The 15,074-nt window shown below is 47.6% G+C and overlaps 1 protein-coding gene across 1 annotated transcript; it reads left to right on the top strand.

Moving 5' to 3' along the window:
- Positions 1-688: 688 nt before the first annotated feature.
- Positions 689-2,250, top strand: LOC124663467 (cysteine protease 1-like). The gene is made up of 2 exons (XM_047201165.1): positions 689-2,014; positions 2,149-2,250. The coding sequence occupies exons 1-2, from the start codon at positions 689-691 to the stop codon at positions 2,248-2,250; spliced, it is 1,428 nt and encodes a 475-aa protein (XP_047057121.1).
- The last annotated feature ends 12,824 nt before the right edge of the window (positions 2,251-15,074 follow it).

Below are 15,074 nucleotides of genomic sequence, written 5' to 3'. Positions count from 1 at the left end.
GAATTGTCCTTCCATCTTGCGTGTTTTTTTTTTTAATTTGCAGTTTTATATGTCGTATCTGGATTGCGTTCGTGTTCTTCGAAACCCCAAATCCGCGTTAGGTGTCCTCGATACGCGGATTTCGGGTTTGAGGTTTGCCGTATCTGCTAGAGATGCTATTAAGAAGGAGCATAATCAACACACAACATCCAAGGACGGGAAAGTTGGACCGAATTCTCAAAGAAAATCAGTCAGATTGCTATGCGTATTGCCATGCTATTTTGCCCCTATCGTGAATCGTGGTTCGATTCAGACTGTGACTCGAACAGCTTAGCCATCGCGTACGGCCGTACGGCTACGTTTCGTCCAAGTTTTGAATGTTGGGGTCTGGAATCGAGGTAGGATTTGAATTGAAATCGAATCGAACAGCGGTGTTTGAAACGCCAGTCATCCGGTACATCCAAAGTTTACAGAAACCAGTTCATGCACGTGCCGTTCCGGACAGTATATACTACTGTACTTCCATACTACTCCAACTAGAATCCCATTGCAACTCCACGCTCCAATCCTACTCAACACGCTCCAAATAGATCGCCGGGGGCACGCACCAACCTCCCCAAGACACACAACACGAACCAAACCACGACTCGACGTGAATCCATAGCTTTCGATCAATCGACTCTCGACACGATCTGAAGCAAGCGCGACCATGGGGGTCGGCGGCAAGGCCACGGCCTCGTTGGCCATGATCCTCCTGGCCTTCGTCCTCTTCGCGTCAGCTGCAGCCGCCGCGGCGCCCGATATGTCCATCAGCTCGTACAACTCGGCGCACGGCGTCCGCGGGCTGCAGCGGACGGAGGCCGAGGTGCGCGCGATGTACGACCACTGGCTCGCGCGCCACCGCCGCTCCTACAACGCGCTCGGCGAGTTCGAGCGCCGGTTCCGCGCGTTCTGGAGCAACCTCAAGATCGTCGACGCCCACAACGCCAACGCGGAAGCACACGGGTTCCGCCTCGGGATGAACCGCTTCGCCGACCTCACCAACGCCGAGTTCCGCACCGCCTACCTCGGCGGCGCCATCCCGAGGAGCCACGGGCTCCGCACCGTCGGTGAGAGGTACATCCACGACGGCGTCGAGGCGCTGCCGGAGCACGTGGACTGGAGGGAGAAGGGCGCCGTCGCGCCCGTCAAGAACCAGGGCCAGTGCGGCAGCTGCTGGGCGTTCTCGGCGGTCGGCGCCGTGGAGGGCATCAACAAGATCGTCACCGGCGACCTGGTCACGCTGTCGGAGCAGGAGCTGGTGGAGTGCGCCAAGAACGGGCAGAACAGCGGGTGCAACGGCGGGATGATGGAGGACGCCTTCGACTTCATCGCCCGGAACGGCGGCATCGACACCGAGGAGGACTACCCCTACACGGCCAAGGACGGCAGGTGCGACCTCGCCAAGAGGGGCCGCACGGTGGTGTCCATCGACGGCTTCGAGAGCGTGCCCGAGAACGACGAGCTGTCGCTGAAGAAGGCGGTGGCGCACCAGCCCGTGAGCGTGGGCATCGAGGCCGGCGGGCCCGAGTTTCAGCTGTACGAGTCCGGGGTGTTCTCCGGCAGGTGCGGCACGGAGCTCGACCACGGCGTGGTGGCGGTGGGGTACGGCACGACGGACGACGGCAAGGACTACTGGACCGTGCGCAACTCGTGGGGGCCCAACTGGGGCGAGGGCGGCTACATCCGCATGGAGCGCAACGTCACCGCGCGCACCGGCAAGTGCGGCATCGCCATGATGGCCTCCTACCCCGTCAAGACCGGGCCCAACCCGCAACCCAAACCGAGCCCGCCGGAGCCGACGAAGCCGGTGACCTGCGACCGCCACAACAAGTGCCCGGCGGGGAGCACCTGCTGCTGCACCTACGGCGTCAGGAAGACGTGCTTCGTGTGGGGGTGCTGCCCTGCCAAGGCCGCCACCTGCTGCAAGGACGGCGCCACCTGCTGCCCATCGGAATACCCCGTCTGCAACCAAGAGAATCGCACTTGCTCCAAGGTACTATCAACTTACCCAAGCTATGACTCGTCGATTATGTTCTTAGTCTGATTTCTTGGATCAAATTTGCGTGGACAGATTTGTTGATTTGTATACTATATGTACTTATCGATGTTCTTTGTTTTGTTTGACAGAGCAAGAACAGCCCGTACACCGTGGAGGCACTCATCCGTACTCCGGCCAAGCGAAGGATGGCGACGCCGCTTACGGACCTGATCGACTCGATGTTCTCCTAGTTGGATATATAGTCTAGGCTCTACTACGTCTCGTTTTCTTCTTAGTTATTCCTTCTAGTACCGTAGGAGACCTTGTACCCAAGCGCTCCTTGTATATACATCTTTTTTCTTTTGCGCTCTCTTTGTTTTTACTTCCTCATGTTCATATTACTTGTCACTAATATAGATGTATCTAGAACTAAAATATATCTAGATAGATCTATATTAGAGATAATTAATATAAATAAGAGGAAGTAGCTCTTTTACATCCGAAATTGTCGTTTACATAGATTGTACATATGGAACTATTATTTTGTATAGTTTTATTTATTCACTAGTTAAATTGAAATTTCAGTGTCTGGGAAACTGTAAAGAATACTGCTTGCGCTCTCTAAAAAAGAATACTGTCGTCTGGTGGTGCTATCTCAAGAGTATGTAGACGGACGGTTGTAAAGATTACTGTGTGCTATTTGCCAAACGTTGTGTATCATGGGCACCGTCTTTGCCTCGCTGGTCGCTGCTGATTGAATCCAAAGCAAGATATGTGATTGAACTTGTGTGCCCTTTGAAACACACAAAACAAAATTAGTACTCATGAATCCAAAGCAGGAGTACGACATTGTTTGATCTAAGCATCTAACCCACGACTTTTTTTCCAACCTCCTCTATTTTTTTTATAGAGGATTCAGTCAGATAAATTCCAATATTTCTTGGGCATTTATATTTTGTTATCCTAATATTATTATTACCTCCGTTCCAACAAAAAAGCATGTATTTTTAATTGAAAGTCAACATTATTTTTTATAGAGACAAATATAAACCTCTATGATATATATAAAGAATATATGCTATGGTGGATCCTTTTTATATTTTTGACTATAAAATTGGTTGAACTTATAAGACGTTGACTTTCCACAAAAGTTGCATGCCTTTTTTTTGTAACACATGGTGTATGGCAATAAACCAATACTTGTTCTAGACTTTCTCCTTGACCTTTCCTCGGCGACGTACCCAACTTTCATGTGTTTGCAACATTGAATTCACCATGATGTAGCTGGCATATCTTTCCCTCGGCTCATCCTTTCATCGCCGACCGTGGTTTGGCTCATCCAGTTTGCGGACAATGGTGGACGGGTTATCTCCTTCAGTTGTTGTGTTCTTGGTGTCCTTGTTTGCCAAATGAGGGTGTGAATTCCGCTACGGTGACACATATGAACACATCTGATTTGGGCGGCCAACTCAGAACATAGTGGGCTGCCAGCATCATGCCACTAGTGGTGATGCTAGTGGTTTATTCCTCGTGTTGTGGTGGTGTTTGATATTTTTACCTGTGCCTTCTTGAAATAGGCTTTCGCACCGCTTTTTAAATAAAGCAACGATCATACAAGAGTTCACGAACCAAAAAGAAAATGCTGGGGCAACAACAAAACATGCCCAACGGAAAGGTAAGATACAATGCATAAGGTGAGTTCTAAGGTAAGATACAAAAAATGACGAGGTTGAGTTCCGAGGTTGGTGTATGGGCACACGCATAAGCTACGCGTTGACTCAGATAAAGTCCAATGTTTCTTGGGCATTTATATTTTGTTAGCCTAATATTATTATTACCTCCGTTCCAACAAAAACAATGTATTTTTAATTGAAAGTCAACATTATTTTTTATAGAGACAAATGATCATTTTTATATTTTTGACTATAAAATTGGTTGAACTTATAAGACGTTGAATTTCCACAAAAGTTGCATGCCTTTTTTTTGTAACACATGGTGTATGACAATAAACCAATACTTGTTCTTGACTTTCTCCTTGACCTTTCCTCGGCGACGTACCCAACTTGCATGAGTTTGCAACATTGAATTCACCATGATGTAGCTGGCATATCTTTCCCTCGGCTCATCCTTTCATCGCCGACCGTCGTTTGGCTCATCCACTTTGCGGACAATGGTGGATGGATTGTCTCCTTCAGTTGTTGTGTTCTTGGTGTCCTTGTTTGCCAAATGAGGGTGTGAATTCCGCTACGGTGACACATATGAACACATCTGATTTGGGCGGCCAACTCAGAACATAGTGGGCTGCCAGCATCATGCCACTAGTGGTGATGCTAGTGGTTTATTCCTCGTGTTGTGGTGGTGCTTGATATTTTTACCTGTGCCTTCTTGAAATAGGCTTTCGCACCGCTTTATAAATAAAGCAACGATCATACAAGAGTTCACGAACCAAAAAGAAAATGATGGGGCAACAACAAAACATGCCCAACGGAAAGGTAAGATACAATGCATAAGGTGAGTTCTAAGGTAAGATACAAAAAATGACGAGGTTGAGTTCCGAGGTTGGTGTATGGGCACACGCATAAGCTACGCGTTGACTCAGATAAAGTCCAATATTTCTTGGGCATTTATATTTTGTTAGCCTAATATTATTATTACCTCCGTTCCAACAAAAAGCATGTATTTTTAATTGAAAGTCAACATTATTTTTTATAGAGACAAATATAAACCTCTATGATATATATAAAGAATATATGCTATGGTGGATCATTTATATTTTTGACTATAAAATTGGTTGAAGTTATAAGACGTTGAATTTCCACAAAAGTTGCATGCCTTTTTTTGTAACACATGGTGTATGACAATAAACCAATACTTGTTCTTGACTTTCTCCTTGACCTTTCCTTGGCGACGTACCCAACTTTCATGAGTTTGCAACATTGAATTCACCATGATGTAGCTGGCATATCTTTCCCTCGGCTCATCCTTTCATCGCCGACCGTCGTTTGGCTCATCCACTTTGCGGACAATGGTGGATGGATTGTCTCCTTCAGTTGTTGTGTTCTTGGAGTCCTTGTTAGCCAGATGAGGGTGTGAATTCCGCTACGGTGATACATATGAACACATCTGATTTGGGTGGCCAACTCAGAACATAGTGGGCTGCCAGCATCATGCCACTAGTGGTGATGCTAGTGGTTTATTCCTCATGTTGTGGTGGTGCTTGATATTTTTACCTGTGCCTTCTTGAAATAGGCTTTCGCCCCGCTTTATAAATAAAGCAACGACCATACAAGAGTTCACGAACCAAAAATAAAATGCTGGGGCAACAACAAAACATGCCCAACGGAAAGGTAAGATACAATGCATAAGGTGAGTTCTAAGGTAAGATACTCCCCCTTGGCCAATGCTGGCGGCGACGATGTTGTTGGGTGTCATTCGATCCTTGGGGGAACCCGTCGTAGCCTCATGCTATTGGGCATGCAAAACTTCATCCATTCGAATCGGGACCAAGCGAAATCACAAATCAATAAGAACACCAACTAGAGGTAGTTCATGACACCAACAACACAAATAATTACATACTCTCTCTATTCTAAAATAAGTGACCCACTTTATCTAGATATGAAAGTTGTAGTGTTGAGACTTTAGTTCAAATTTTGGCTAAAGTAAACTAAAGCTTCTATATTTTTTATGAGTAGGTGGGAGGATTAAATCAATTTAGGAAAAACAAACAGGACACATGCGCATGTGGAAAGCACTAACGATGTATCAGTGGCAGAAGACGGACAGATTTCTCACATCTGGAATTAACAAGAACCTGCGTTGGTACCAATGCACACGCTCATGCTCCATCGCCATGGGCGACGAACATGGACGAGCTCGGGGCGGCAGTAGGATCGCGCCTACACTGGAACGGCTGCGCAGGAGAACAAGGGCTGCTCAATACACGAGCACGCGGACGCGGCAGTGGCGAGGAAGAACACTAGCGCGCCGCCGTGCCGACCGAGCTGCATGCGTCCCGACTGTTTTAAGCCGTACAAAGACATATTTAGTTTTCAGCTCCACCGCGGGTTCGCCTCGCACCCTCATATCTGTGTTGCAAGCTAGAGAAGTCGCCCAGGCGGAACTGGCATCTGCAAGATTGAAAGCGGCGCAGGAGGTGACGGCGGCAAAAGCCTTGGAGGAAGGCGGGAACCCTCCTCCAGAGTTAATCGGGCAACCATCTCAGGAAGGGCCTGAGATGCTTACCGATGCGTCGGTTTCTGCTGCGCGGGAGGCACCTGCCAAGCGGAAGAGACTGACCAAGACGATTCCTGTGGGCCACAGGCTGTTACCCGCCAAGCACGGGCGCTTAGTCGGGTGGCCTAATGCGTTGTCTGTTCTGGAACATTAGGGGGTTTGGCCGCAGGGGGCGCCGTACCCTCCTTAAAGAATACCTCCGCCTACATAAGATCGATATTGTGGTTCTTCAAGAAACTATAAAGCAGGATTTCTCTGACGCAGAGCTCCGTAGCCTGGAAATTGGAGATAAGTTCGTTTGGTGTTGGCTCCCGGCCAACGGGCATTCAGGGGGAATGCTCATTGGTTGCAGGGACAGTTTGTTTGAGGTCGGCGCTGTTGCCACGGGCCTGTTCTTCGTTAGCGCGACATTATTGCATCGTCCTTCCAAGGCCAAGATGGAGGTCATTGGGGTGTATGGCCCGGCGGACCACGGGCGGTCGCGCGGTTTCCTGGATGAACTCTCCAATAAGATTGCTGCAACGCAGTTCCCTATCGTCCTGGGAGGGGACTTTAATTTGATTCGCTCAGCTGATGACAAAAGCAACAACAACTTGCACTGGCCAATGATAGATCTCTTCAATGCTTACATTGCCTCGTGGGCTCTAAGGGAGATCCCACGTACTGGCGCCCGCTTCACCTGGTCCAACCGACAGTTAAACCCGGTTCGGTCGGCGTTGGACAGAGTCTTTGTTTCTTCCTCTTTTGAGGCGATCTTCCCTCTCTGCTCCCTGTCGGCCGAAACGAGTCTAGGCTCGGATCATACTCCGATGCTTTTCGACACTGGCGACGGCGCGCCGGTGCGGACGCCTCGGTTCTTCTTCGAAACCGGGTGGTTTGCTCGACGTGATTTCATTCCCATGATCCAGGAACGTTGGCAGAACCTGGCGTCTCGTGTGGGCGGGCGGGACATTCTTGATTGGTGGATGTTCATGTCTGCGGGCCTTCGTCAACACTTGCGTGGCTGGAACAGGAACCTGGACCACGACAACAGACAAACCAAATCTTCTCTCCTTGAGCAGATCACGTCTCTTGACATCCAAGCGGACTCGTCGGGGCTAGACGAGGAAGCTTGGGCGCTTAGATATCACATGGAGGAAGAGCTTATGCAGATATACCAGATAGAAGAAGAGCACTGGCGTCAGCGGGGTAGGGTTAAGTGGGCGCTCCAGGGGGACGCGAACACGGCCTATTTCCACGCCATTGCCAATGGAAGACGCCGAAAATGCTTAATCACTGCCCTCATTACCCCAGGGGGGTTATCTCGGACGCTAAGCTTATCCAGGAGCATGTTTACTCTTTCTACAGAGAGCTGTTGGGCACGACAGCGCAAAGGTTCTGCTCGTTGGCTCCAAATATCTGGGGGGGAGGCAGAGTGTGTCTCTGACGTTGATAACGATGCTATCTTGTTGACTTATACAGAAGAAGAACTTGAGGAGATTGTTAAAGACATGAAAACGGAAACTGCGCCGGGACCAGATGGTTTCCCGGTAGGCTTCTTCAAGCGTTGTTGGCCGATGGTTAAGCATGGGATTTTACATATTTTGAATGACTTTGTGCTGGGGCGCATCGATATATCTCGGCTTAACTTTGGCATTTTATCTTTGCTCCCCAAGGTTGCCGGGGCAGAGCACATTTCTCATTATCGTCCCATTGCCCTCATTAATGTTGTCTTCAAGATTATCTCCAAAGCCTACGCTGCTAGATTGGACCCAATTGCCAACAAGGTGATCAGCCCCTTCCAAACGGCGTTCATCAAAGGAAGAAATATTCTCGATGGCTCTCTTGCGCTAATGGAGATAGTGCACGAGCTGCGGGTCAAAAAGTTGGGAGCTATTCTCCTCAAACTTGACTTTGAGAAAGCGTACGACAGGGTAAACTGGGACTTCTTGGGTGAAGTCCTGCGTCGTAAAGGTTTTAGTGCCGGGTACATTCATCGCATTATCCAGCTGGTTTCAGGGGGTCAAACCGCTATTTCCATCAATGTGGAAGTTGGACCGTATTTCAGGAACAAGCGAGGCGTGCGTCAAGGGGACCCGCTCTCGCCGCTTCTCTTCAACTTCATTGGTGAAGCCCTCTCTGGGATCTTGTCGGCTGCCTCAAGGGCTGGGCACATTCACGGGGTGGTGCCCCACCTGATTGATGGCGGCATTTCACATCTCCAGTACGCAGACGATACTCTGATCATGATTCAGAATTCAGCTGAGGACATAACCAACCTCAAATTTATTCTCATGTGTTTCGAAGACATGTCCGGTTTAAAGATCAATTATCACAAGAGCGAAGTGATCGCGATGGGACAGTCCAACGAGGAGCAGCTCAGAATCGCTAACCTATTCAATTGCAAGTGTGGAGCATTCCCTTTCACCTATTTGGGACTCCCTATCTCTGACCGCAAACTGTCGCTTGCGCAATGGCTCTTCCTCGTTCGGAAGATGGAAGGAAAGATTGAGCCCTGGCTCAGTAAGTTGCTGTCCTCGGGAGGACGCCTTACGTTGGCTAACGCATGTCTTGATAATCTACCGACATATGCTATGGGCCTGTTCCTCCTCTATGAGGGCATTCACGCCAAATTCGACTCATGCCGTGCTAAATTCTTTTGGGAGGGGTCCGGAAATAAACGAAAATATCACCTGGTAAATTGGCCCACGGTGTGTAGACCTAAAGACATGGGGGGTCTAGGCCTGCTGAACACCAAGAAGATGAATATCGTGCTTTTGTTGAAATGGGTTTGGAGGCTATACCAGGGTGATGATGCCATTTGGGCCAAGCTTGTCCGTGCCAAATACACAAACGCCGACAACCTTTTTGTTGGTTCTGGTCAGGGTGGATCTCAGTTTTGGAAAAGCATTCATAAGATCAAGCACTATTTCACCTTAGGGACGAAGTTCATAGTGCAAAATGGAACTCGTACAAGATTCTGGTTAGATTGGTGGATTGGGGATGCTACTCTTAAAGATTGCTTCCCCGCCTTGTTTGCTATCTGTGAAGACCCTGAGGTCTTTGTGGCACAGTCCTTTGTCAACAGCGAGCTTGATGTGCGCCTGCGTCGTTCCCTTGATCCGATTGGTATGGAACAGTGGAGGGAGCTAAGTCAGCTGGTGGCTGAGGTGAACTTGCGAGAGGGACTCGACCAAGTCTCATGGCACCTCAGCGGTTCCGGACATTTTTCGGTAAAGTCCATGTACTCTAAACTATCGCAAGGGGCGACAGTGGTTTATCATAAAGATCTCTGGTCCGCGGCGGTGCCTCTGAAAATTAAGATCTTTTCCTGGCAGCTGGCACTAGATAAGTTACCATCCAGTAGTCAGATCGCGATTAGACAGGGACCATCAGATGGGTTATGTGTCCTTTGTGGGGGTCACGAGGATGCATCACACATTTTCTTCGCTTGCTCGCTTGCCCGCTTTGCCTGGAGCGTGTTAAGACAACTTCTGGGTTGCAATTGGAACCCATCTAACTTTGCGCAGTTTCACCATATTCTATCTAGCTTGGCAGGGGCCTCGCGCAGATGGCTTTGGCTGCTGTTTCTAGCACAGTCCTGGGCTTTGTAGCAAATCCGTAATAAACTTACGATTGAGAGAAAATTTATCAATCATCCTTCTGCGATTATCTTTAAAACTATGACTTTCTTGCAGCTGTGGAGTATTAACTCCAGGACTAGGGATCAAGCGGGCATCTGCTGGATGATCAACCAACTGCGGGAAATTTATGTCTTGACAAGATGGAACACTTGATGATTGTGGGAGATCTTCGGGTTGCGTGATCTGGAGCGATCGGAGGAAGGCCTGCTCCCAGCTGCGCTTCGCCCGGCGTTGTTTTTACCCTTTATCTTTGTTTCTGCGCCTGTTATTGCTTCTTGGCTTCTAGATGCTTATGTTCCTTTTTGGCTAAGCTGTATGCCGCAGCGGTTGTATTGATACTGATGGTTGTGAACTTCCTTGGCTTTATTAATTTAAAGTCGGGCATTGCTATGCCTTTTATCTAAAAAAAATATACGTTGCGTTTTGTGTTTGGATCCCGAATTGGAATTCCATCATGAACCTTCATGTATATGTCCAAATCAAGTGAGCCGTAAAGGTAAGCGGTCACCACGTCCATCAACTTCATAGATAGACGATTTTGTACTGCCATAGATATAAGATATTGAAACGTAATACCACTCATTACTGGAGAATATGTTTCATTGAAATCAATGACTGATCTCTGCGTGAAACCTTGGGCTACAAGCCTTGCTTTATATCTCACCACCTCATTATTCTCGTTTCTCTTACGGACGAAAACCCATTTGAATCCCATAGGGAAAACTCTTAAGGTGTAGGTATTGCTTCACTGAATACCTTTCTTTTATTGAGCGAGGCTAATTCAACTTGGATTGTATCCTTCCATTTAGGCTAGTCGGAGCGTTTCTCACACTCTGCCATGGTCTTTTGATCATGATCATTTAGAAGGTTGTTTGCAACTGCAGTTGAGAAATATATGTCGACAATTATAGACTTACGATTGTAAGATTCTCCAGAATCTATATAGTTTGTGGAAATTTCATTTACCCTTGTTGACTGGTCGTGATTTTCCAATACGATTGAGTCAGGGTTTTTCGATGTCCCAGTCATTGAGTGCACAACTGAGCTGGGTTGTGGAGGTCGTTCTTCCACTGGGTTTTCATTACCCATTTGATGATTATCAACGATAGGTTGATTTACATTTACTGGTTCAGAGGGTTTCATCCTCTGTTTCCTTTGTTGCTTGCGAGAAGCTGAATCATGTTCTGTGGCCGTACTTCTCCCCCTCTTCCTTTGAATTGGGAGTTGAGTGGTTTTTGTTGGTACCTCCACTCTTTCGGACGCATTTCTGGCAGGATTATAGGATTTTGTAACACCTTTATAGTCAATAAATGAATCTAGCAGGTTATTGGCAATGTGTTGCAAATCGATTATTTTCCGAACTTGAAGTACAGTTTTTTGAGTACGTGGATCAGAGGAGGAAATGCCTTGGGAATTCCGATCGATTTCCGGGCATTCTTTTTGTTATTTGATGTCTCCCCCTAATGTCGGGAAATGGTCTTCATTGAAGATGCAATCAGCGTGACGGGCTGTGAATAAATCCCCTGTGAGGGGTTCAAGGTACTTGATTATTGACGGTGATTTGTACCCCACATAGATCCCCAATTTCCTATGTGGGCCCATGGATGTACGCTGCGGTGGTGAGATCTGCACAAATGTGGCGCATCGAATTTACGCAGATGGGAATATTTGCTAGATTTCCACGTACTAATTGCAGAGGGGAAGTGCTGTGATATGCAGTTGGTCGCAATTGAATTAAGTCAGCAGCGTGTAAAACTGCGTGACCCCAACATGAAGTTGGTAATTTGCAATTCATTAATAATGGTCGTGCAATGAGCTTAACTCTTAATTAGGGATTCGGCCAAGACCTATGGGACCGAGTGTTGAACCTCAATTCCTAGTGCCATGCAATAATCATTGAAGGCACCCGAGGAAAATTCAGCAGCGTTGTCCATTCGAATTGATTTAATTCAATTCTCAGGATAATGAGCTTGTAATTTAATAATTTGTCTCGTTATTTTGGCAAACGCATGATTTCGTGTGGATAATAGACATACATGAGACCATGGTGTAGATGCATCGATTAGAACCATGAAATACCTAAAAGGTCCAGATAATGGTTGGATAGGACCACAAATATCATATTGAATCCGTTCAAGGAATTGGAGTCGTTCCGCTTGAATTTTAAGATAAGAGGATCGTAAAATGAGTTTCCCGGTAGCACACGCAGTGCACACAAAATCCAAAGATTGATGGAATTTGGCTTTATTTAAGTCATGACCATTGGAATCACCGATAATTTTCCTCATCATCCCAATACCGTGATGACCCAGGCGATCATGCCAGGTTTGAAATGCGTTGACATTCTGAAAAAATACCTTATACGCAACTTGTGCTACGGGTTTTATGTATGTGTAGTACAATCCTGATGATAAAGACGGAATTTTCTCAAATATTTGTTTGCCATATCTGACATAGGCATCCCCAATGGGCCTACCGAAGAAGGTACCCGGGGTTTACTGAAGGGCCACGACCCGAAGGATAAGAAGATTCGGAAGCCCAAAATATTATTAAGGAAAGCTAGAGTTGTAACAGGAAGCATTATTTGTAATCTTGCGGGACAGGTTAGAAACCCTCCCGGATTCTGTAAACTTGTGTATCACGAATCCCTCGGCTCCACCTCCTATATAAAGGGGAGTCGAGGGACAAAGAAAGGATCGAATCATTGTCTCGCAAACCCTAGCTTTTACATCGTCGAGTACTTTTCGGCTGAAACCTTCGAGATCTACTTGCCCTCTACATCCAACGAAACCCTAGTCTACTACTTGTAGGCATTGACAAGTTAATACCTTGTCAATTGGCGCCGTCTGTGGGATCTAGAGGCGACAAGGAGTTGATCTCGATGGCACGTTCAAGATCGTCGACTTCGTCGATAGCAAGCAACATCATGGACAGAGGTAAACAGATCGAAACTTGTCTCATTGATTTTGTTCCTCACCCGCCCTCCCGTTTGGATGCATATGCGTATCTGGAGGAGCCCATGGAGATGACGTTCGGAAAGTTCCACTTCCGCGTCGAAAAAGAAGGAGCGTATCGTCTCAAAGTTCCGATCTCGTCGGGATTATCGGCGGTCGATCCCGATTTTTCAAGCTCAGCATCATCCATCGAGTCAGGCGACGAGGAGATTTCGTCGCCACGCTTCATCAGCACCAAAGCAAGCGAAAAACTCGCCAAGATCTTCAGCGACATGTCCTTCGGGTCATCCGCGGACTCCTATATAAGCGATGACTCAAATAGCGTCGACAGCTTCGACTTCATCGACAAATCCATCACTGTTGGAAAGGTCTTCACCAATCTCTGTGATGGTGTCACCAAACCCAGCAAGGCTCAGAATCCAAAATATCATCAGATTTGCGCCATTGGAGAAGCAAGTCGCGATCAGGAAGAAACATCAGAGGCTTTCGACGAATTGGGAAATCCATATGTCGATCCCTCTAACCTAAGGCGGGGTTTAGGCAATAAATATGTCGGGCCTACACCACGTGTTAGGGTTCAACTGCCACAAGCAGCATGGGATAGAGCCGCAAGAGCTATGGATGGCTCAGAACCAATGGTGACAACTGCTACGGCTGAAGAATTGCAGGCCTACCAATATAGGCTCGCTCGAGCTGGAAGGGAATTGGAAAAACAGACAGCTGCTTTGAACAGAAGAAACGAGGCAGCTTCAGCATCAAGCAGGCGAAGAGCGGAGTTAAGTCGACAATCAGGAACTTCGGGAGATAGCCACAGAGAAGCTCGACGGAGAGCAAGATCGCGGCTGCAAAATATACCTGAAGCTGAAAGAGAGACTTTAATTCAAAACCTCGACATGTCTTTCATGTCAATCGACACGAGGGGGAATATCATTCCAAAAACACCGGAAGCAGGGTACATGGCAACGCAAGCTTTCATCTTAGCGTCTAGGCCACCTCCCGGGGATCCAAGAGAGGCGTTGTACAACATGGCCATGGCAGGATGTGGAGCCATGGGAGCAGCATTCGCAGCCACACCTCCCGAAGGAGCTGCAAGACAAAATAGCCCGAGACCTACTGCAGCAGTGCAAGATCCACCAGTAGCAAGTGGAGTCGAGATACGGCGGCTCAGGCCAGGGTAGATAGAGCGCGACAAGGTAGAAGAGAACATCGACGAGTCACCGAACTTGCTGAAGAAGATATGTGTGGACTCCCGTGTTTTACGCGACGGGTCCGGAAAACTCGAGTCCCCTCAGGATTCAAGTTACCCGATAGTTTCAAGAAATTTGATGGCCTACAAGATCCCGAGGATTGGCTAGTCGATTACCTCGAGACGGTAAAGCTGATAGGTGGAACTAGAGCAACAGCCATGCAGAGCATTCAAATACATCTGAGCGGAGCCGCAAGATCATGGATAAAGAAGCTTCCCCCAGGCTCCATCGACAGTTGGGATAGTTTTGAGGATGTGTTTGTCAAGAATTTCCGATCAACCTGCAAAAAGCCTGCGACACTAGAGGAGTTGAGATCATGCCGACAAAAGCATGACGAATCAATGAGGAAGTACATTCAAAGGTGGAACATCATTAAAAACTCGGCAGAAAACATATCTGATGAGAGAGCGATAGATGCGTTTGTAGCAGGAGTCCGACGAGGCGACTTTGTTGAGGACTTGGGAAGAACCAACCCAAGGACAGTATCAGCATTAATGGAAATAGCAAACAGATGGGCAGATGGCGAGGATGCTGTACATAATAAACGACACAGGTCACCAGAGGAGGACCGCAGTCGAAATTTTCAAAATAGACGATGATTTTCTCGGCAATTTTCGAGTTACGATGCCCCTGGCCAAATATCGGCTGGGTTTCGGGGAAACAATGGAGGAAACAATAGAGATGATTATCAAAGGAGTAATGCACAGCAAGGCGACAATAGAGATGACTCTCGAAATAATAGGCAAAATAGTGGGTCGAGATTTCAGAGACCTTTCGTAACTCCCGAAGATATGATGAACGGGCCATGTCAGATGCATTTTTACCTCGACAGCAATGGGAGAAGGCAGTCAGGGCATCTGCAGAAGGACTGCCTAAATTTCTAAGCAATGATGCGAGTTGCAGGAATAGCTAATGCACAAACGGTAAATAGAAACCCCCGAGGGCCTAGGAGTGAGATTCACTTGCCACCTCCTCCCGCAATTACTGATCGAAAATCGACATCAGCTCGAGAATA

Source organism: Lolium rigidum, chromosome 6, assembly GCF_022539505.1.
Source record: "Lolium rigidum isolate FL_2022 chromosome 6, APGP_CSIRO_Lrig_0.1, whole genome shotgun sequence".
Lineage (NCBI taxonomy): Eukaryota > Viridiplantae > Streptophyta > Magnoliopsida > Poales > Poaceae > Lolium > Lolium rigidum.
Note: the sequence above shows the minus strand (reverse complement) of the source record. Positions and strands in the feature narration are given on the sequence as shown.